Source organism: Lagenorhynchus albirostris, chromosome 5, assembly GCF_949774975.1.
Source record: "Lagenorhynchus albirostris chromosome 5, mLagAlb1.1, whole genome shotgun sequence".
NCBI lineage: Eukaryota > Metazoa > Chordata > Mammalia > Artiodactyla > Delphinidae > Lagenorhynchus > Lagenorhynchus albirostris.
Window position 1 is genome coordinate 10,249,867 of NC_083099.1, and position 24,043 is coordinate 10,273,909.

At 46.3% G+C, this 24,043-nt stretch overlaps 2 protein-coding genes across 2 annotated transcripts in view; one reads left to right on the forward strand and one right to left on the reverse strand.

Annotated features, from left to right (window-relative positions):
• TBC1D5 (TBC1 domain family member 5) overlaps positions 1–10,392 on the forward strand; it is a 543,452-nt gene extending 533,060 nt beyond the window's left edge. Inside the window, exons 22-24 of the mRNA XM_060149553.1 lie at positions 273–352; positions 1,160–1,294; positions 6,579–10,392. Of these exons, the coding sequence (XP_060005536.1) occupies positions 273–352; positions 1,160–1,294; positions 6,579–6,875 (512 nt within the window). The 3' untranslated portion in view covers positions 6,876–10,392. The remainder of the gene's footprint in view (positions 1–272; positions 353–1,159; positions 1,295–6,578) is intronic.
• Positions 9,069–24,043, reverse strand: part of PLCL2 (phospholipase C like 2) — a 193,632-nt gene continuing 178,657 nt past the window's right edge. Inside the window, exon 6 of the mRNA XM_060149551.1 lies at positions 9,069–9,903. Within this exon, the coding sequence (XP_060005534.1) occupies positions 9,724–9,903 (180 nt within the window). The 3' untranslated portion in view covers positions 9,069–9,723. The remainder of the gene's footprint in view (positions 9,904–24,043) is intronic.

The window sequence follows — 24,043 nt, forward strand, 5'->3', positions numbered from 1 at the left end:
AGGGTGCCCTGGGCCCTCTGGAGGAGTAAGACACATCTGTCACCGTGAGAGCACATCCGTGGGATGTTGGGGGAGGCTGTGTGTACCAGGCTCGGTGCCCCCGCGCTGTGCCCGGCACCTGCCCCTTCTCTAGATGGGCAGAGCGTCCTTGGTGGGAAGAGTTGCTGTGAAACTTGGCAGAAGCCTTCCCCAGCTTGTCTGAAGTGATGGTGTGACAGCAGATAAGTTACACCCAGGCCACTAGTTACAAAATGTCATTCTTCTATTTTCAGTAAATATTCAAGAAGTGATACTACAAGAAAATTTGGAAAAAGAAGATCAAATTCTGGTTTCCCTGGCAGGACTAAAGCAGGTATGTCCATTGCTCTGACTTTGTGTCACACAGGCCACCCTTACAGTGCCTGTTGGGGAGGTCACCAGGGCACGGGTACCGTGACATCAGAGCAAGTGTCCCCTGGCCCTGCGTCTCCTCCCAGACAGAACCCTCCTGACTCTACCTGCTCACGGCCCTGCTCCGCCCAGCAATTACGTCTGACCAGCCTGCAGCCCAGACTGGTTTCTCATTTCCCACCCCTGCCCCTTCCTCTTAGCAAAGCTGTTCCGTTTGCTCCTTATCGAAGCTGCTGTGGTGTGTGTGGTCCAGCTCAAGTCCAGTCACTCATCATGAATGTCCCGGGAGCACAAGGCATAAACGACCACCTCCTATAACAGGCCTCAGCCCCTCAAGGGCCGCAGTGACTCGACCCTTGAAGGACCGAATGGAACAGAAATGTCAGTGAAGAGACGCGGCCTGCGTTATTAGCCCCCAACCGGGGTGGGTGGGCCCCTTCAGAGGCTGAGGGCTGTTCCGTGGAGCCGGGTGTGAGGGCACGCGGTGCTTCCTGCTCTAGGATAACCACCAAGGGCGTGACAGCCCGTCTGCACCTGTGAGAACCTGGCCATTCAGGCTGTGGCGTCTTCCTTGGTCATTCATAAGTCAGCGGTTTTGATATAGAGCTGGATTTTTTTCTCCTGTTCTTTCTGATGGTCATAAATTCATATCCACACTATAAAAGAACCGTCAATGACAAGTCTGATTCAGATGTATTCGAGGTTTAGCTGACATTTAAAACCAAACTCATTCATCTTTCTCATGGATTTTCTTCTTCTTTGAAAACAGATCAAAGACATTCTAAAAGGTTCCCTGCGTTTCAACCAGAGCCAGCTGGAAGCCGAGGAGAACGAGCAGATCACCATCTCAGACGACCACTACTGCTCCAGCGGCCAGGGTCACCTGCCCAGGGCCACCAAGCAGGTACAGGCGCCTGAGAACACTGTCACATCAGCCTGAGAAGGAAGGGGGTGGGGATGCACACACATTCAAACTATGGATAACACAAGCCCACCAAAGTTACTTCACGTGACCATGTGTGAAGTTCAACTGTAAAATACAGGTGACCTAAGCCAGGGGTGATGTACCCAGCTGTGCAAGTTGTGTACTCCAGTGCCCTGGGCAGTGCCCTTCAGAATAGACTAGCGTCTCCTGGAGTTGTGCAGTGCACAGCCTACACACCTGTACACAGCAGCTTCGGCCTGAGCCTCCTGCCAGTCCCACCGTGCGGTGTTAGAAAGCCAGATCTCTGCCTCAGTTATTGGTCAGTTGCCTTCAGCCGATGCCTCCATTCCCCTTTAGCACATGAAGTACTGTCCATGCTTTCCTAATGCTGTCTTGAGTGTACTTCACTGGCCTGGAACCTTTTTGGCCTTCATGGGGAAGGACTTCTCAATGTCCATCCTCTAAGCCACATAGGTCAGCAATTTTTCTCTGTAAAGGGCTAGAGAGTAAATACTTTAGGATTTTCAGGCCACATGTGGTCTCTGTCACATATCTGTTTTTGTATTTGGTGCGCTAGCTTGCTTGTTTTTACAGCCCTTTAAAATTTACAAAACAGAAACAGACTCACAGACTTGGAGAACAAACTTACGGTTACTGAGGGAAGAAGGTTGGGGGAGAGGGATAAATTAGGAGTTTGGGATTAACATATACACACTACTATATATAAAATAGATAACCAACAAGGACCTCCTATATAGCACAGGGAACTCTGCTCAATATTCTGTAATAACCTAAATGGGAAAAGAATTTGAAAAAGAATAGATACATGTATATGTATAACTGAATCACTTTGCTGTACACCTGAAACTAACACAACATCGCTAACCAACTATACCCCAATATAAAATAAAAATTAAAAAAATATATATGTATACATAAGCCATTCTCAGCTTGAGAGCCACACAAAAACAGGCCACAGGCTGGATTTGGCCCACGAGCTGTTGTTTGCTGACCTGCGCTCTTGGGTGTCAGCATGGTGTGTAATTTGTTCTAACATAGAATCCCAGAGTTTTCCAGTTAGGAAGGATCGAAGAAACGCCTGCTCGTTTTACCAGTGAGGTATTGTTTTCTGAACCCCTGTCCCAGTTCAGTCAGCTTCCAGCTCCACCACACTGCCTCCCGGCATGTGATCTGATGGGACTAAACATTCCTAATAATATTCTTGTTAAAATGGTGTGCAGAGTTTCATCTTGAAAATCTCCCATTAGCCCTCATCTAAGTTACGTTCTCAAAAACTAGCATCCAGATGCTTGTAAATTGTATATTTTTTATGACTTTAAAGAAGCAAAATGACATCTTAGAATGGGACTTTTTCAGTTTTAAGAGTACTCTTCCAGAAGAGAAGCCTGTGTGGTCGTTTCATCCAGCTTTAGAAGGGAATTTTCAGAGAGCATTTTGAGTCTGCATTTTAAAGCCACATGAATCCAACAGTAACATTGCAAGCTTGCCTCGATTAGTTCCTCCAGATTCCCCTTCCATGCCCAGATGTTTAATTTTCTATAATTAGTTATTTATTCACATATTATTGAGCTTAGGCCCACCCCCCGACCATTTTTATTCGACAATTTTATTTTAAAATTTAGCGTGATACTTTTTGTTAGTTGAATGTCTAAAAATACCACAGAAAAAGAGCTTTGAAGAACACTAACAAATTTGCTAATTGAAAACTTCTTGAGTATATACTTTGTAATCGTCCTTCCCAGTTTTCAGATTTGTAAGAACCTACCAGTTGCCAGCGCAGCCCCGGTGGACCCAGTGCAGCCTCCAATGAGCTGGCTGTGAGCCGGGAAGGGCAGTGCAGTGTGATAGGCCCTCGTTCCCGCAGAGAACTGGGCTCACCCCACCTTGGAGCAGCGGACTCGGTCCCCCTGCCAGTGCCCCTCCCCACCAGGGACTTAAAAGGGCTCTTCTGGGCTTCCCTGGTGGTGCAGTGGTTGAGAGTCCGCCTGCCGATGCAGGGGACATGGGTTCGTGCCCCAGTCCAGGAAGATACCACATGCCACGGAGCGGCTGGGCCCCTGAGCCATGGCCGCTGAGCCTGCGCGTCCGGAGCCTGTGCTCCGCAACGGGAGAGGCCACAGCAGTGAGAGGCCCGCGTACCAAAAAAAAAAAACCACACACACACACACACAAAACAAAACATAAAAGGGCTCTTCCTTTGTGGCAGTGCACACACCCCACTCCCCCCTGGGAAGCTGGTAGAGATGTGGCTCTTCTTTCCCTCTGATTACACATCTTCTCTCGAGCTCTGCCAACAGCAGAGGGGAAATTGTGTTCTTTTTTTCTCTTTTTAAATTAGTTTATTTTTGGCTGTGTTGGGTCTTCATTGCTGCGCGTGGTCTTTCTCTAGTTGCAGTGATACTGCAGGGGTACTCTTCGTTGTGGTGCGCGGGCTTCTCATTGCGGTGGCTTCTCTTATTGCGGAGCACGGGCTCCAGGCGCGCGGGCTTCGGTAGTTGTGGCTCGCGGGCTCTAGAGCGCAGGCTCAGTAGTTGTGGCGCACGGGCTTAGTTGTTCCGCGGCATGTGGGATCTTCCCGGACCAGGGATGGAACCCGTGTCCCCTGCACTGGCAGGCGGATTCTTAACCATGGCGCCACCAGGGAAGTCCTGGAAATTGTATTCTGCAGGGTGAAAAGAGCCTCATTCAGTCCCTCCCTTCCACAGTCTGTCCTTCACACACTCCTTTGTGAATCTTTGGGAGGTTTTGGATGAACTTCACTCAAATCCACCACAGCAGAAGGAGGGACTTGGAGGACCCTTGATTCATCAGTCCATCAGCCCGTATCACCTGCCTCCCTGGTCTTTGGTCCCATATTTTTATCTGTGGTCCAGAACTGCGGGGGGCTAATGCAGTAGCCACTAGCCACAGGTGTCTACTTAAAATTCCATTTAAATTCATCAGGATCAAAGAGAATTAAAAGTTAATTCAGTTCCTCAGTCACACTAGGTGCCTCTCCAGCGCTCAGTATCCTCATGTGAGTAGGGCTGCCTGCCTGGACAGCACAGAGAGGGGACATTTCATCAGCGTGCGCGGACCATTCCTGTTGAACGGCACCTGCTTCCACTGCGATCCTAAATCAATCTGAGCAACAGGAGTGGTGGGCTGGCAGGGCGGGGAAGGTGGCCGTGCTGGCCAGCTGTAGGCAGGACTGACACGTTGAGAAACTTTTTATATCGTGTGACACACGCCTGTGTTTGGCAGAAAGAGAAGACCAACCTGGGAAATTACAAAGTTTCTGTAAAGGATAGAAACGGCACCAGGTAGTAGCTGAGATTGCTATGGAAATCCAGAGAGAAAGCTTACTTGGGTCTAGAAAAAAATTCTAGGTGGGAATCCAGAAGAATGGGGTGTTTTCATCTGCTTGTGATGTCGGCCAAGTCTCCAGGCCTCTGACCTGGGCTTCAGTTCTTGGTTCGTAAGATAATGGTGCAGTGGGGTAAGAAGAAAAGATGGTTGCAGAAGCCCTGGCAGTTCTAACGTGCCTTGTCTGGGCCAGTCATGGCTTTATCCGGAAACTGGGGGGGAGGGCGGCGTCACTCACCGTTTATAACTTGACTCCACTGCTTTTCCAGAAACAAGCCAGATAATTAGTGATGGTAGGAACCATCTTTCCTTCTAGTCACAGGCTAAAACACGTTACAGGTGTTTCTCCTCTTCAAGTCCTGCCCATGTCCTCACTGTATGCTGAAGGCGGATAGGTTATCTTGGCATTTCTGCAGTAGAGACACGGCTCTGAAAATAGAACTGTCCTTGCTCTGTTGTCAACCTCAGATAAGCTCCTGAGTGGGGTGGGAGGTCAAGGTTCTCGCGGCTTATAGCTCAGCACAGCAGTCACATGAACAAAGCACCTGCAGTCTGGGGGTGGGAGGCCAAAGCCAAGGCCTGACGTGCACCCGCGGGCATGGACATGGGGGGACACCCTCCCCTGAGGCCCCCTGGGGAGGGCACCACCTCACAGAGGGCAGTAATGGGATGAGAAAGGGCCATCTGTCTCACCAAACTGCCCTAGTGCCATTAGGGATCACATCCCCTTCTACGGCAGGGCCATGTGCTGCATGTCTCTTCCGTTTTGTAAGAATTGCTGTGTTGACAGGCTATAAACAGCTTTACAACTTGAGGCCTGCTGTGTCTCAGCACTGGGATCTTTAATGCCATTCTGTTCCTGTTCTCCGATTAAATCTCTTAAAAGTAGGCAAATTGTCAGAGGGGGAGACACCTGAGCCATTATTTATCCACTGGCCCGCACGTCACTCAGGAGAACATGAAATTCAGAGGGGGCCTGTCAATCACACCCAGATTCCCTGAGGAGTATTGCTGACTCTCTGTCCAGGCTCTGCCCATAGCCCAAAGGTGGTCTTGGCCGGGGGGCTTTGTACCCCTCCTTAGACCTCAGGCCCTGCCTCAATTCCCCCCACCCCTCGGGGAGAGTAGGCAGGCGGGACAGGCAGCAGGTGTGGCCACTACATTGGCTTAGTTGGCCGTGGGCAAGGGCTCTTCCTGCCAGGCTGGAACATCCCTGGTCAGACTGTGGCTTTACTTTCATCCCAGGGCTGGCAGGAGCTTCTCTGATCTTAACCCAAAACCTTGACCAGTGTCCTTGGATGTCAGCTGTTTTTGTTAAAAACAAAACACATAATTACTCAGAAAGAAAGGAAAATAATTGTGGAGTAAAGCCATTGCGTCTCTATACTTTTTGCAAAGGACCATTCCGGGTTTGTGTGTCTGTAGAAGCTCCCAGCCCCCTGCATTGTCCTGGGAGACCCCCGGCGCTCAGCCAGGATGAGCCGGCTGTGAGATGTGAGGAGATGGAACACATTGGGCTCCCCCTGCAGCCCCCTTGCAGGCGGTAGTAGCATCACTGCAGGTGGGGGGTGGGGGGCACACTGGGGAGCCAGCCTGTGGCCGCATAACCACCTGGGCGCGTCACTCACTGCGTGGCGGCCACACCCGAGGGGGGGAGGCGAGGACGGACACGCTGTCCTCACCCCACGCCCCCTCACATGGGAAAGCGGGCGCCCCAGGAGGAGGGTGATGAGCAGGGCAGGGCCGCGGGCCGTGTGCTCCGCTCCCCAGGCCCACAGCTCCCATCAGAGGGGCCGCCCTGCGTCTTTCCGGGGGGACCGTGGGGCCCCCAACCTGCTCTGCATCTTACCGTCTCACCGGTTCTTCCCTCCCGCCCTGTGCTCTGACTCCTTCCCAGGCCCCTTCAGCAGCGCCGCCGGGGCGCAGGGAGAAAGGCGACATGGACGACTTCATCCTCGTCTCCAAAGACGACGAAGGGGGCAGCGCCAGGGCGCCTCCGGTCGGCCAGGCTCAGGCCCCGCGGCCCCTCCGGAGCTCGGCCCGGCGCGCCCCGGTGTTCTCAGACCCGCTGACCGGCCCGGCCTCGGCCTCGGCCTCGTCCGGCAGCCCCAGCTCCAGCCCCAGCCCCGACGACGACAGCAGCGGCAACAGCAAGGACTCGGGCTTCACCATCGTGAGCCCCCTGGACCTCTGACCGCCGCCCGGCCACCCCCGCAGCCCCGTGAAGACGCCTCTGAAACCCAGCCTCTTCCCAGCGCGCACGTGGCCTTGGTGCAGCCCTTTAAACCTGCGGAGAGAAGCAGGGGGCCCGCTGAGCACGCAGACCTTCCCCAAAATGCAGACAGCTTTTCCCTGTACCTCACCCGGCCCCGCCAGTAAGGTCCCCAGCATCACACTCACTGTCCAAAAAGACCAAACCACAGCTAGAATCACTTGCTCTGTCCTCTCCTCGCCAGCAAAGAAGGTGTGGCCACACCATCCGGTGGATCTAGAAGGAAGAAGTGGGTTTCAAATCTTCCCTCCCCCAGAGCATCAGGCATAGGAAAACTGATATCAAGAAAACACTCTCTGGAAATCTGTATCTCAACCTATTTCATACTTCATGCCTCCCTTGGGAAGCCATACAGTAGAGGCCAGACGCAACCAAAGGGACTAGAACTAGTGGAGCCCAGGGCTGGACGAAACCTCCCAGATAGTTACAGGGTCTAAACTTAGGAATCATATTTACCTGCCAGCCGGTTCCAGATTTTTTCATTTGTTAAAGAATACATTTCTAAACCTCAGCCCACATCAACTCTGGCCATCTCTGCCCCTCCTTAAACAATTGTAATTCATCCTTTAGAATCTTTCACAGTCAGAAAAGAGGGTCACTTAGCCACGAATAAGCCGTGACTGTGTGCTCTGCTGATTTTGGTCATCGTCTTGAAGGAGACAGTGCTCCCTGGAGTGGGATCTAGACAAGCAGGAGAAACACTGCGACTTGGGGAACAACTCCCCAGGAAGTGCGCCTGCTTTTTTCCTTTGCTTGGCTAATCCCTTTTGAAGAGAGGGGTCAAAAGAAGGCTGACTTTCTTAGCATGGAAACATGGAGCAAACCCTGGGCTGGGTCACTCCCCCGACAGACTTTGTGACCTCGGGCACCGCATTTTATTGCTTTTGTCTGCAACATCTGCATCTGGGAAAGGACACGTCAGATGGAATGATCTCACAGACCCCTTCGGTTTTGAAGTCTGCTGATTCTAAAAGCCTATATGAACCCTAGCCAATGACAGGTGCCTTGGTCTCAGAGTCATTTAAGTCACATATTAGATACTATCTGCCATTACTATAAATGTAGCAATTTTTTTCAATTTTATAACATTTTAAGTCATTTTTTATGATTTCTGGATTGTCACTGAATATTGCGATTTACTTGCCAGCTAAGTTCAAGGATTGCTAGCCATAATCTAAATTACACATTATTTTATTTCTCAGTCTACAAATCTACTTTTAATTCTTTACTATTATTTTCTACATATTTTTGTTTTTGTTTTTTTTTCCGACGTAGAGTTAATTTCAGAGCTAAGAGCCTAAGCTGCTGGCTGGTTGCTGGCTGGTGTGAGCAGGAAACCACACTGTTATTCAAGTAACAGAGACGTTTAATTTTCTGACTGGAATGACAGAGTGAAGACCAGTGGAGATGTATACCTTAATTTAAGCACACGATCAGCAGGCAAATGACAAGAACTGGAAAAAGGAATTGTTTTGTAAAAGGCTATTTCAGGGTCTGGGCATAAATAAATTCAATATATCAGCCTGACCACTTCCCTAACTGTGAGGAAGTAATGAGGTGCCAAGTTGGGGATTCCACAGAGTTGTCTGGCTTACCTGAGTCACTGAAAAGAACATGGACAAATGAAAAAGCGGTTATCGAAGGTTTAGAAAGCTTTTACCCTTCCAAAATGTGAGAGCAGTTTGGTTTGGGAGGAGCAGTAATTAGGCTTCAGTGTCCAGCAGGTTTTCTAAAATAGCATGAAGTTTCACTCATTGGGACAATGAAGTCTTGGATTAAAGACTCAGCTGGCCAGTGGAGCATGGCACCCGCTCCAGCCCCTTCACCTGCCACTGGCTTACTGTCTGCACCATGTCCAGGCTCACTCCCCTACGGCAGGAATCAACAGGCTGAGAAGGGGGAAGCGATGTCGGTTGTTTTACAGACAGCTGCCGCTATGTAAAGTCATGGCTGCTGTATGTACTAAGAGCAAAATGTCAAGCCAGACAAGCAACTTATTTTTGACAAAGCTGTTCACCAAGTAACTGGCCACTCTTCTTAAGAGTAGAATATCTTGAACTGGAAATGTTTAAAAAGTTAAACTTTCATTAAATTCACGTACTGTTATTGGAGAAATATCATAAAATATCTTTTTAATGTGAGCACTACTTAACACAATGAAAAACTATGTCCAGTGTGTTGCTTCCAGGTTGGTTGCCTTTACATCGTGTACCCAGCAGGTGTCTCCAGCCAAGGAGTGTCCGTCCAGCTGCAGTGCCCTCGAACCTAGTGGCTGTCCAAGTTCAAGACTACTTACGTTCTCCTTTGTAACCATGGCTCAGCAGGCACGCCTCCAAAAACATCTGGAACCCAGAGACCCCAGCAATCGTACATAAGTAAAACTTGTAGATTCAGTTTTTCCCCAGTAAATACTAATTAGACCATACAATCCATCTGCGTCTTAAGACACTGTTTTCAGTTAGGAAAATGTCTGTTTCTCGCTGGAACTAGAGTGGCTAGTCTGTTCACACTGGAACTGAGTTATGATCTCTTTGTATACAAATACAGCATATTTGGGCCAGGAAGAGAATTTCTTGTTAAAGAGTTTATTTGCCTCCACACACAGGGTTGCTACATACATTCACAGTTTTAATAGACGGCAATTAGCTATTCCAGTTGTGCTTTAAAATCCCCAATATTATTTTTCATTAGTGAGTGCAAAGCAAATGTCCCATCTGGCTACAATTGGTCCTAGAGTTATAAATTCTGTAATCATCTCTAGAAGGCGCCCTCATTCTCCAGTTTCATCGTTTGCTTTTTCGGGTATGACTTCAAGGCTCCGGCGCGGCTTCTGGACGTCGGTGTTTTCTGTGCCTGGTTTATTGAGTCCACAGGAGACAGCCGCATAGTGGATCTGCTTCAGGTTCTCCACGGTCTCGTTCTTGGCGTACTTCAAGAGATCCGCTTGTCCCTGTGATAAAACATGCAGTTAGTTAGACATTGAGAGATGAGACATGACTTGTGGTTACAGTTTGACAATATAGGTCTTCCACTGAAATAGAAATATTTTGCTTCCGCAAGAGGGCATATTTATTTCTGACCGGCACCGAATCCAAATAGGTCAATTTTAACAAAAAAACAAGTTTGTTTTCCCGGTTCCCAACGCCAGACTCCAAGAGTGTGCTGCCTTTTCAGTCCTTTCCGTTTTCTGGGTACTTTATGTTTACATACGTGGAATCAAGCAGGCAGGGCTCTTGATGAATGTCCAGGGTGATCTGCCCGCCACTCACCTGGGGTTGGGGCAGAGAGGCTGGAGCAGCCAGGAAAGGCATGACCATTGGCAGATGCAAAACACCAGAGCCAGTGACCAGCCATTGTCAACACTTGGCCAATCAACAAACACTGTCTGACCACAAAAGATGTCCTAGTTGTTAATACATTAAAAATATTTCAAATCACATCTGTTAGTGTTGTGCAGTTTTTGAATCCAAAATTAATCACAATTCAGTGCTCTTATTGAGCTGAAACAGCAGGGATTCTGTATTTCAGTTAATTTTGTCAAAGCTTTCTTGCCAAAATATCAGAGAAAAACAGTTGCCTTCCTTCTGAGGTGAGTGGCCACAGAAACTCTCCTGCCCTCGGCCACCACCGTGCAGTGGCCACGTGGCCGAGAGCTAGAGAGCAAAGGGCCAGCAGACACCTTTCTTCCCGATACACACAGTGGAGGCAAGAGAAAGAAGCGGACACTCACACCACTTTGGGAGTCTGAAAGAGGCACAAAAGTGTCAAATATTTTTTGTTTTCATGCAAATCGGAATGCAAGTTACGAGTGGTCGGACCTCAGCACGTCTGGGACCCGCGAGGACTTCCGGGCTGTTCTGGAGCCGAAGTCCCCAATCCAGGAGGGCTCACCTGGGTGTCTGCTCAGGGGCACAGCAGACTTTGCCTTCACTAATGTAACCGAGCGGGACCCTATGGGGCCTCCCCGGGACAGGCCCTTCCCCCATCTCCTCTGCTTTAGCTCCTCCCTGAAGCACCCAGGTAACAGCATCTGGTGCACAGGTCCTGAGTTGTTTCACAGATGTGAAAACCCCTCACCGAACGGAAGGTGTTAACTACTCGATGACCCTGAGCACATAGCCCCCAGGCCTCCTGGAGCCTAAACACTGAGCATGTTAACCCCTGTGACACCACCCTGTTACCTCGCCATCAGCCAATCAGAGAACTGTGCATGAGCTGATCACATACCCTGTGACCCCCTTCCCTCACCTGGCCTTTAAAGATGCTTTGCTGAAACCTTTCGGGGAGTTCAGGGTTTTGGGGGCACAAGCCACCCTTCTACTTGCGTGACCCTACAATAAACCTTTCTCTGCTCCAAACTCCAACGTTTTGGTATTGTTTGGCCTCACTGCGTCGGGCACACAGACGCGTTTGCTAGCAATTTTGGTGAGCCAGCCGAGTCTGTGCATGTGACGGGTCGACCCCAGCCAGAGGCAGCCCCTTCCCTGAGGCCCAGCGGCTGCCACAGTACACGTCGCTCTGCGGATCTCGGAGGGACTATCCCTGACCGGTGCTGGCCACCCCTCGGCACAAGGCTGTTCGGAACCGAGAAACGTCCGGAGCTGTGGTCCACATTCAGTGTCGCCTGGGGGGTAAGTCGCTCCAGCTTGCGCAGGCTGGGCTCGTGTGTGACGACACCAGGGTATCCTTTTTTTTTTTTTTTTAATTTAGAAAGTATTTATTCAAAGAATGTTGACATATATAAAATTAAAAAACATTTCAAAATTCCATCAGGTGGTTTTTTTTGCTTTTAAACATTACAACTACATCTTTCTTTTGCGGAACACGGGCCTCTCACTGTTGTGGCCTCTCCCGTTGCGGAGCACAGGCTCCGGACACGCAGGCTCAGCGACCATGGCTCACGGGCCCAGCCGCTCCGCGGCATGTGGGATCTTCCCGGACCGGGGCACGAACCCGCGTCCCCTGCATCGGCAGGCGGACTCTCAACCGCTGCACCCCCAGGGAAGCCCTACATCTTTACTAGACCATCTCTACTTCTTTCCAGGGTATCCTTCTCTATTGTGTTGGTTTTGCCTGTGGTGGAGCATTGGTTGGGATTTTTCCCTTTTTTGAACTAGCCTTGGTCATTTATTCAGCTTCATCTCTGATGGGACATTGGCTGGGTTTCTCCCGTTTTGTGGCTAGGGACCTATGACCCTGAGAGACCCATTTGAACTGCTGTTTGCTTGATATCTGATAACACCAACTGTGAATAATTAGGTATGGATGATCAGAGCTCTGTTCCATCTTATAGTCCCCTGGGGTATTTTTGCAAAACTTGGAGATCTTTAGCTGTGCTCCCATAAATGAAAGAAAATATATTTTTTGAAACATTGTGTGGCCTCAATACTCCCTGAGATCTGCCGAACAATGGCCCCTAATGGCTCAGCTATTGTATCAGAGTGGGTCTTTTGCAATTGCTTTTATCTTGGCGGTGGGGGGAGGGGGGGTGGTGGTGGGGTGGGTGGATGTATGTGAATGAGTGTCTCTGTACCTGAGTCCAAATCCTATTCTTTCTTCCTCGTCTTGCTGAAAATGAGGCTTGTAATGTGAGCAGATGATATACATTATTGTCTATTAGTGTCATTTGTTTGTTTAAACTTCACTGGATATTTGGGAACTGGAAAAAAAGAAAGTTCAAAAATAGCCCAAGATGGCTGGGTTTTATGTAAGTAGTTAGAAGAGAAATTTGCATTTCTTTTCCTGTGCCTTTGAGATGTAAATGATCTCTCCAGATATTTGGTAACGTGAAATTTTAGAGTTGTGCTAAATTAAGTTAAATGATGGAAGTTCATCTGGTTGTTTCTAGATAGGAGAATTAAGGGGCAAAATAATATGGATACAGAAAGTGATGGAAGGCTTGTAGAAAAGGAACTCTTAAGAGTTTGTGCATGGTCAGGATAGACTAAGTTTAGACTGAATTTAACTTAAGTAAATGAAATTTATTATTAAAAGTAAGCTGGTGCAAGACTAGATTTTTTTTCTCTCACTGGTAAGAGGACAAAGTTTTCCTGGAATGCTGCCATTGATACCAGACTGAGTTTCTGTGCCTTTCAGTGATCTGTATTTGCTTTTGAGATCTCTTCTCATTTTGGTAAAGGAATAAGTATTGTCTCACAATGACCTATGATCTTATTTGACCAAGTGTTTTGAAACTTTTTGACAAACTTCCCAAATATCAAATTTTAATTAATTAAAAAATTTTGACCTCCAGCTAACTTTGGGATGCTTTGGCGAGCCCCCAAGGCATCTCAGAGAAAAATATTAAACTAACTAGGATTGTTTGGTATGTGAAATTACATGGGAAGCATTGTCAAATGACTGACAAGCCTCCTCAGATTATAGGGTATGGATAAATGTTTTTAATATAGACATTCTAGAAATTATAGAAAGCTTCTGAAATTTGGATATGTCCTGGTATAATGTTATAATTTTAGTTGATATCTTAAAATGTTGGGGAGGAACCAACATGGCAGAATAGAAGGACGTGGAGCTCACCTCCCACAAACACATCAAAAATACATCCACGTGTGGAACAATTCTCACAGAGTACCTACTGAACACTGGCACAAGATATCAGACAGAAGTGTCTAGAAATACCTCCTCACAACTGGATAGGATGAAAGATTTTTTAAAAAGGAATAGGGATGGGACCTGTGTCCCTGGGAAGGAGCTGGAAAAGAGGAAAGAGTCCCACACCCTGAGAAGCTCCCTTACCAGCGGGGCTATCAGCTGGGACAGAAAGGAAGCTTCAGGGGCTTGGAGGAGAACGCAGCAGTCGGCAGCAGGCAGAAAAGAGAGAGACCAGCACAGAGGATCCGAGCTACCTCGCAGCACTCCCCAGCCCGAGACACTCACCTGCTGCTATGAGCTCTGGGAGCGGGACAGCAGGTGTACTGTGGCTGGGGTGGGTCTGGCCTTAGCAGCTGTGGGCTTGGTGGGAGCGCACACGGAGGCAGAGCCTGGGCTGTTTCCAAGGCTCCCACGGCGAGCCCAGGTGCATGACTGCGTGCTTCTGGTACCCAACTTCAGTGGACTGGCGTGTTGGGATCTGTGCTGTTGGCTTTGTGAGCACAGTGCCTGAGGGACACTGGGGCCAACTGCCTGCATTCCCGCAGCGGAGGTGGGGCTGAGGGCAGTGCCGACAGCAGTGTACTTTGTGAGCCCCGCCAGGCGACACCACAGAGCACACTCCCCTGTGGACAGCTCTGGCGAAGCAATACTCAGCAGCTCCTCTCCAGGGGGAGTGCTCCAATCCCACCTATCTCACACTGCAGCTCAGAATCAGATCTGGGGGCTTCTGCTCCAACAACTGTCGCTGACGGGGCAGCGACAACCATAGAGCAACCCAGTGGAGACTCTGGTCACCACACCACCACCTGTCAAGCACAAACAGTCAGCACACACTGAGGAAAGAGGTCACAGACATCCATACCAAAAACAGCCCTTGCGCCAAAAATATTAAATGCACGCAGGCTATACAGGGACACTCCCACATAAAAGCAGCCCTCCAAGACCACAGTAGACAATTGTTTCTCCTAAACTCACAGAGTAAGAGAAACATAAGTAAGATGAAGAAGCAGAGGAACCACTCCCAATTAAAAGGTCAAGAGAATTCCCCCAAAAGAACAATGAAACAGACCTCTTCAGTCTAACAGACACTGAGTTCAAAAAGGAGATAATGAAAATACTGAAGAAATGTACAAGGCCTATTGATAGAAATGCAGATTCCTGTAAAAAGGAGGTAGAAAGTATAAAGAGGAACCAAGAGAAATTAGGAAACTCATTCGCCGAGATGAAAGCTGAGCTCAAGGCAATGAATGACAATGAATAATGCAGAAGAAGGAATACATGATCTGGAAGATAGAATGGTGGAAATCACCCAATCAGAACAGCAGACAGAAAGGCGAATTGAAAGAAACAAAAAATGAGAGCAGTGTAAGAGACCTATGGGATACTAATATAAAGCATGCCAATCTATGCGTAATAGGGATTCCAGAAGGAGAAGAAAGAGAAAGGGGGATTGAAAATGTAATTGAAGAAATTATGGCTGAAAACTTCCCAAACCTAAAGAAGGAAACAGATATCCAGGTACAGGAAGCACAGAGGGTTCCAAACAAGATAAACCCAAACCCAACCTACACCAAGACACACTATAATTAAAATAGCAGAAGTTAAAGATAAAGAGAGGCTTCTGAAGGCAGCAAGAGAAAAACAAAGAAAGACCTAATTACAAGGGAACCCCCATAAGGCTATCAGCTGATTTCTCTACAGAAACACTGCAGGCCAGAAGGGAGTGACAAGATATATTCAAAATCCTGGATGGGGAAAAAATCTGACCTAGAATCTACCAGCAAGATTACCATTTAAAATAGAAAAGGAGAGAAAGAATTTCTCAGATAAGCAAAAACTAAAAGAATACAGCAATACTAAACCTATCCTACAGGAAATATTGAAAGGTCTTTAAATAGAAAAGAAGCAAGAAGCTATAGGAAAGAGAAAATCACAGTTAGAAAGTAAATCACTTAAGCCAGTACACAGGTTAAAACGCTGTATGTCACAACTTCATTAAGCTTCTTTCATTAAAATTTATTTATTTAATTTATTTATTTTGGGCTGCATTGGCTTTGTTGCTGCGCACGGGCTTTCTCTAGTTGTGGTGAGCGGGGGCTACTCTTCGTTGCGGTGCACGGGCTTCTCATTGCAGTGGCTTCTCCTGTTGTGGAGCACGGGCTCTAGGCGCGCGGGCTTCAGTAGTTGTGGCTCGCGGGCTCTAGAGCACAGTCTCAGTAGTTGTGGCGCACGGGCTTAGTTGCTCCGTGGCATGTGGGATATTCCTGGACCAGGGCTCAAACCCGTGTTGCCTGCATCGGCAGGTAGATTCTTAACCACTGCGCCACCAGGGAAGTCCCCATTAAGATTCTTTGTCAAAAAACATTATAATCAGATCTCTAACCTTGCCTTTTCAAGTCCTTTATCATTCATAGACAGTTAAGCTGACGCTTTGCAAAATGCTTCCTCTCTAAGAAGAGTCATAGAAAGGACTTTTTAACAATTGTACTGCTAAACTGGATTTTAAAAGTCTAATAGCAACTCTGATTTCATAAAACTGTTAGTAAAAAAGAATTAATTATATAGGACTGAGTAAACTGACGAATATGGTTATAATTTTTTGGTTTTAAGGAAACCTTTCCCCTTAAGCTAATTATGACTTACAGCAATTTGGTAGATTTTACCTTTGTAATCACAATTGAAACATTTATTTTTTCTCTCTACCTGATCCCTCCAGATACTGGAAACTCTCAGGTTCCCAGCAGCTTTATCAGGTAAATTAGGAAGGGTACTTCCTAACAGGTGCAAAAATCTCGAGGTACTTTGGGGACCTCAAAAAGTGAGGAATTCACCTACATCTGTAAGGCAAAATCTATGAAAAGCCCTTGGCATGGCTTTCCTGGCCCTGAGAGGGCTTTTAAAATTTCAGTCTGAGACTCCTTATGAAAAATTCCCACACAGCCAATTGAAAGGAGCCAATATGATCAATTAACCAGACTCATTTTGCAAACAAACTAATCTTAATTTGGCTGTATTTGATGAAAAATGAGGGTAATATTTAGAGAGAAAGAGATTACATTTCAGTGGATATCAAATTCTGATTCTGTTAATTGAGGTCTGCATTTATTGTCTAAGACTCACTTCCTAGACAGTTCCTTGTTGGCATGCTACATAATTGTAAAGTTTAATTGCATTATTAAGAAGGACACTCTAAGTTTATTTCTGAAACTTATCCCAACCATCTACCTTTGGATAAATATCAGATGCCCCATGACCTGTAGCCAGAGATTATACATACTGGAAGGAACACTGCTAAAATGTGTCAAGAGACTAATTTAACTTGGGATAAGGCCTTGTCAATTGCCCTACTACAGATCAGAATGGCTCCCAAAAGGAGACTTAAATTAAGCCCCTTTGAAATATTGTATGGTAGGCCATTCCAGGTGTCTGCCCAGGTGGGAGAATCTATAAATGCTCTGAAAGAGCTAGCTGTTGCTAATTACATTAAAACTTTGGGCACTATACTAACCTCTGCTCATGAGTTTGCCTCCCACAGGTCTGCCTATCCAACTGAAGTAGCCTTACATCCTTTCTTACCTGGAGACCAAGTCCTCCTTAAAGCCTGGAAAGATTAAGTGCCTGAACATCAGCTGACTGCAAGGTGGACAGGACCACACGTGGTATTACCTACCACAGACTCATCTGTCAAGTTAGCCAGAGTAAAGCCATGAATTCATCACACTGGGATTAAAGCAGCACCACTGTCATCAGAAAATGGTCCAACTCCTGAAAGGCCTAGAGAGCAATGGGTTTGTAAACCGTTAGAAGACTTAAGGTTGCTCTTCAAAAAGATAAGTACTGAGATTGCACTTTCATTATAGCTGGAGAAGGTGAGTCAACTTACTTGTTTAATCTTGTTCACCTGAACAGTAGAGGAATCTAGTGTAGTTATGACAGTCAGAAAGTTAAGATGAATAGCTATGTATAGGAACTAGAAACAAAAGCCCAAGCCCAATGACAAATCAGACAACAAACGGGCTAAATAAAGGGTTTCATCAGGTTCAAATAACTGTAGATAAAAAAGGAAAAAGAACTGTACTACTTACTAAAGATTCTAAGGAATATTCCCTGCTGAAAGCTGATCAATTCTATTCCATAATCACCCATCACTGCCCCTGTTCAGCAGGAAGTAGCCAGAGCGGTCGTCACCCCTTTCTCACACAATTGTGGAATGGACACTGACAGTGGGGAATTGTAATAGGGAATAACAAATCTGACTCCATGTTAGATCCATTTCTTTTACTTTAATCTTTGTATTCTACTGCTTTTGCTACAAGTTAATCACTAAAGGGATGTTGCCTATCGCTTAAAGTATACATAATGGTCCATCTCAGGAAACATTGTCCCCATGCTTGAATGTTAAACTAAAATACCTTTGTTCAGCTCACAGGAAACATCCTGACCCAGTCCACCTGTGAATGGCTGCAGGAAAGAAGAAAGTAACACATCCCCTCCTGGAGTCTGGCTGAAACCAGGAGATATTTGCGCCAACTTATGACCTTGCTAATAGTACTAGCTGTATTATTTGTATATTGCCTGTTTTACAGAATTGTTGTTTCTTGTATTACCAAATACAAGAGCCTCTGATAAAATAATGATGACCAGGCGACTTGAAACAGTTGACCAGATATAAAGTTCTATATAAGATCAATGATTGTAATAGTGCAACTCTAGATATAGGAAGAAGCAACAAGAAGGAATTTTTTCCTAGACCATAACAGAGTAGTAAAACAGGTGGTCCAGAGACTTCTGACTACTGTTAATAAGGCCTAGTCCAGTAATAGCACACTGAGTGGCCTATCAATGAAATCCTCGCCTGAACTACTAATGGGTATTCCTAACATTATGGGATGAAATGATCATGAAATGCTTCCCAAATCATGTTCAAATTTATGACCATGAGGGAGCACTGCCAACTAAAAATTGGCACTTGCCATCTGCCTCTACAAGGATTAAGTCACAAGCCACTCCAGTCACTGACCTTCAACACCCCCTGAAAGGAGGTCAGAGTGGAGATCAGGAATGACGCACTTAGTGCTCTGAGAAAAGCTGACAGAACAGACCTTCAGATAGTTAGATACTTTCAGGAAAAGATTTTATGACCCAAGTTCTTGCATCTCTTCACGTCTAGAAAAGCACTAAAATCATAAACAGTGACATCTGCTTTGGCCATTAAGGAGAAAAATGCATTCGAAAGTCAAAATGGAATAGCTGTGGTTCAGACATCCAAGGTAAAATTGGGTGGCCATTGTGGATGTGAGTTCGAACACACTCCTTTATTGCCAAGAACTTGAATTTTCTGAGCTGTGTCAGACTGATTCTCAAAGCAGTGTCTGCTGGTGACAGGACCCAGTGGGTTCCTCTGACAAGTTTATGATTAACCTCCTTAACTGAAACTTTATTACTTTTCTTGTCCAACACCTGTTCTCCTCAGGATTGAGAAGTATCAAAGAAAAGGGGGGAACTGTAACCGAGCAGGACCCTATGCGGTCTTCCCAGGGCAGGCCCTTCCTCCATATCCTCTGCTTTAGCTCCTCTCTGAAGTACCTAGAAAACAGTATCTGGTGCACATTTCCTGAGTTGTTTCAAAGATTTGAAACCCCACCCCCCCACCCCACCCCCACCAAATGGAAGATGGAAGATGTTAACTACTTGATGACCATGAACAGGTAGCCCTCAGGCCTCCTGGAGCCTAAGGACTGACAATGTCAACTGACAATGTTGACCCCTGTGACACTGCCCTGTTACTTCACCATCAACCAATCAGAGAATTGTGCAGGAGCTGGTCACGTACCCTATGACCCCCTTCCCTCACCTGGCCTTTAAATATGCTTTGCTGAATCCCTTTGGGGAGTTCAGGGTTTTGGGGGTATGAGCCACCCGTCTCCTTGCAATAAACCTGCAATAAACCTTTCTCTGCACCAAACTCCGAGGTTTTGGTACTGTTTGGCCTCACTGTGCGTTGGGCACACAAACTTGCATTTGCTAGCACTAACACCTCTGCTCCCCCACAAGGTGACACTGACTCTGGGCTAAATGAAAAGGGGTGCCAGGCCCAGACCAAGAAAGACTGTCACCCGCAGTGGGCCTCACACCCACTGCATGCTGGGCCTTGCTCAGCAGCTTGATATGCAAGCTGTTTATCAAGTTATCTTCCCGTCACCCCACAAGTCTCCACGAGCTGCAGGTCCCCTCAGCACCACTCTGAGTTGACACACGCTGGTCTAGGGTTCCTCTGCCATCTCCCCCGAGCATTTTCTGCAACCAAAGGCCAAGAATTGAACTTGTAAAACCTTAACACAATCTCATGGCCAGAAAACAAAAGCCAGGTTGACAGGAAGTTACAGCTTCTTCACTGTTATTTAACTGGAATATTAATAGTATGTGGTTACAAACAGAGTACTTTTTAGTAAATATTTTGTGGTTAGTCACTCTTCTGGGTGATGCAAGACTCATATACAAACTGAATACACTTCAATTCAGTATTTCATGAGTATTCAGGATCACAGGCCAAAGGCATAAACCTCCTTTAAGAGGGCTATGGAAACTAATATGTTCTAACTCTTACAGCCACCACTCAAATTCAAACAGAAGGACTGCAAGTGTGATTAGAGCCCAAAATTTGAAACCACAGAGCCTATGATATGTCAGATTAGGCATGTAGGAATGTATACCAGCAAAGCCTACTGGGAACAATAGTCACCATTTATTGAGTGACTACTGTGTGCCAGACACTGAATTAAGCCCTTTACAAAGTTTATTCTCATGACAGTCTCTCAATTCTGCAAGACGGGTGCGATTACCATCCCCATTGTGTAGATGAGGATACAATTTGGAGGGACCAACGGCCTCACCCAAGGCAGAGTCTACATGACAAATTATACTTAAACACACACAACTTTCTGTGTGTGTTTTGTTTTCTTTCTGGATAAACTAAACCAGGGGCCCAAACTATAGGGAGCTGAGCCCTTGCATGTTACATGTGACACTTTAAAGCCAGCAGAATGGAACAGTGATGACATTTTAAGTGCACTCAGCACCTCACCACTGGTGGAGAAAATGCACTCTTCCTGTGATTAAATACAGGAGCAGAAATCTAGATTTCCAGTTTTTGTTGAGTGACAAAAGAGTGGGCAACAGAATGAATGGGCATCTCGACTAGTGGTTCTAAACCGCCACCTACCACACTCTGACAGTGCCCTGCGAGGGGTCCTGGGGGGTAGCTGATGAATTAACCAGAGTCAGGAAGCCCCACCCACCCATGGCTCATCAGGCCTTCATCCCACTGAGGTCTCAATAAACCTTCCACTCAAAGAAGATCCCCCAATCATCGTCACCTAAAGCTAGAGCAACAGGGATGGTGGCACGAGCTTTTCCACAGGAAAAGATTTGTTTTAAATGTTTCACTATTTTTCCTCTTGTGTGCCCACCCGCCTCACGTTGCTTCATGTGTATGAAGGGAGTCAATGTGAACTGAAAACAAACTCACATCACTGCGGCAGGAAGGCTGCCCTCCCTCCCCTGACTCCCACCTTAGCACTTAGAGGTTCATGAGAGGGTCTGAGAGCGTGAGGAACAGCGAGGGGACCTGGGGACGCAGCTCCTAACCTCTGCCTTTCTCCTGAGAAACAACTTTACGTTTCGTTCAACACTGATGGAAGGTGAGGCCCCCCAGGCAGCCCCAGGGAGAAGGTGTAGGGTCTGAGCTGAGCCTCAGTGGAAGGCAGGAGAGGATTCCAGCAGGTCTAGGAGCTGCAGAGGACACTGTTTTCCACTTGTGACTCCACAGTTCCTGCAGATGATGCCTTTGGGGCCTCACTGTAGGGGCCTGGCTTCTATGTCACAAAGCCCTCTGAGTTCTGACTGTGACCACCCTCCCTGTTATAGACCTGACCTGGGAAGGGAGAGGTGCCCGCCTGCACAGAAGTGGGGTGAGGGTCTCAGGAGCAGCCAGCAGGGTCTCCAGACAGCAGAGGTGAGCCCAGCCAAGCACAAAAGGAGGAGGTCAAGAGATTCCAGGTAGAGGACCAGGGCTGGAGAGGGGGTGGGAGCGAGGGGATGGGAGATGAGCAGGGCCAGGATGGGGAGCGGGAAGGCTTCTGAAGACACTAGTAAAAATGGCGCCCATGTAAGCACTTTCCTCGCACCATTAATCTTGTAAGCACACCTTTGAATAATTAAACATTAGCTGAGTAATCACACATTCCACATCAGTGGGATCCAAATGTCTGAGGTTTTACTGTGTTTTAAATGGGTCAGAAAGGACAGTCTGCCTAGTGACAAACGCTACTGTAGTTTGATTTTCTGAGCCACTCTGAGGAGTTTTCCACACACTAAATAGAGAAATGGCTCTTAGTCAATTAGAGCTTTTTAGGAAAACAGGCAACATAATAGATCACCTATAATAAAAGAAGTAACTAAAGGATATTAGCATCAGTAAAGGAAAGGAGTGGGACACAGACTATAAAAGTAATTTTCAGAAACAAATGTTAGTCTTCAGGTCTTCCAAGTAAGTCTGCACCTCAGGTAAAATCAAAACAAGATTGTCTTACCACAAACCTCTCAGGACTTCCCTGGTAGCACACTGGTTAAGAGCCCACCTGCCAATGCAGGGGACACGGGTTTGAGCCCTGGTCTGGGAAATCCCACATGCCGCAGAGCAGCTAAGTCCGTGCACCACAACTACCGAACCTGCGCTCTAGACCCCACGAGCCACAACTATGAGTCCGTGTGCCACAACTACTGAAGCCCACGTGCCTTGAGCCCATGCTCCGCAACAAGAGAACCCTGCACTCGCCACAACTAGAGAAAGCCTGTGTGCAGCAATGAAGACCCAATGCAGCCAAAAATAAATAAATTAAAACAAACAAACAAAAACCTCTCACCAGGCTCATCAAGAAGAGAAGAGAGAGGACCCAAATAAACAAAATAAGAATTGAAAAAGGAGAGGAAACAACCAGTACCGCAGAAATACAAAAAACCATAAGAGAATACTATGAAAATTATATGCCAGCAAATTCAACAACCCAGAAGAAATGGAGAAGTCTCTAGAAACACGCAGCCAACCAAAAGTGGATCAAGAAGAAATTGATAACTTGAATAGACCAATCACTAGAAGTGAAATAGAACCATTAGTTTAAAAAACTCCCTACAAACAAAAGTCCAGGACCAGATGGCTTCACAGGCAAATTCTACCAAACATACAAAGAAGAACTTATACCAATTCTCCTCAAACTCTTCCAAAAGACTGAAGAGGAAGGAATACTCCCAAAGACATTCTATGAAGCCATCACCCTGATACCAAAACCAGAGAAGGACACCACAAAAAAAGAAAATTACAGGCCAGTTCCTTTGAAGGATATAGATGCAAAAATTCTCAAACAAAATATTAGCAAACTGAATCCAACAACACATAAAAAAGATCATACACCATGACCAAGTTGGATTCATCCTAAGTTCACAAGGATGGTTCAACATACACAAATCAATCAATGTGATACACCACACCAACAAAAGAAAAGACAAAAACCACATGATCACCTCAATGATGCAAAAAAAATTTTTTGATAAAAGTCAACATCCATTCATGACAAAAACTCTTACCAAAGTGGGTGTAGAGGGAACATAGCTCAACATAATAAAAGCTATTTATGACAAACCCACATCCAGTATAATACTCAATGATGAAAAGCTGAAAGCCTTCCCGCTAAAATCTGGAACAAGATTCAATTGTTGTTCAATTGAACACCACCACTTCTATTCAACATAGTACTGGAAGTCCTAGCCACAGCAATCAGACAAGAAACAGAAATAAAAGGTATCCAAATTGGAAGGGAAGAGGTAAAATTGTCATTATATGCAGATGACATGATACTCTATATAGAAAACCCTAAAGACTCCACACAAAAACTACTAGAACTGATAAACGAATTCAGCAGAGTAGCAGGATACTTCTAGGATAACATACAGAATTCAGCAGAGTAGCAGGATACTACTAGGATAACATACAGAAATCGGTTGCATTTCTTTACACTAACAATGAAATATCAGAAAGGGAATGTAAACAATCCCTTTCAAAAACACATCAAAAGAGATATAAATAAAATACTTAGGAATAAACCTCACCAAGGAGATGAAAGACTTATATGCTGAGAACTATAAATCATTAATAAAGGAAACTGAAGATGATTGAAAGAAATGGAAAGATAGCCATGCTCTTGGATTAGAAGAATTAATATTGCTTAAATGGCCATACTATCCAAAGCAATCTACAGATTTAATGTGATCCCTATCAGAACTAGAACATATAAGCCTAAAATTTATATGAAACAATAAAAAACACAGAATTGCCAAAGCAATCATGAGGAAAAAGAAAAAGCAGAAGGCGTGACCCTCCCAGACTTCAGACAATACTACAAAGCTACAGTAATCAAAAAAGC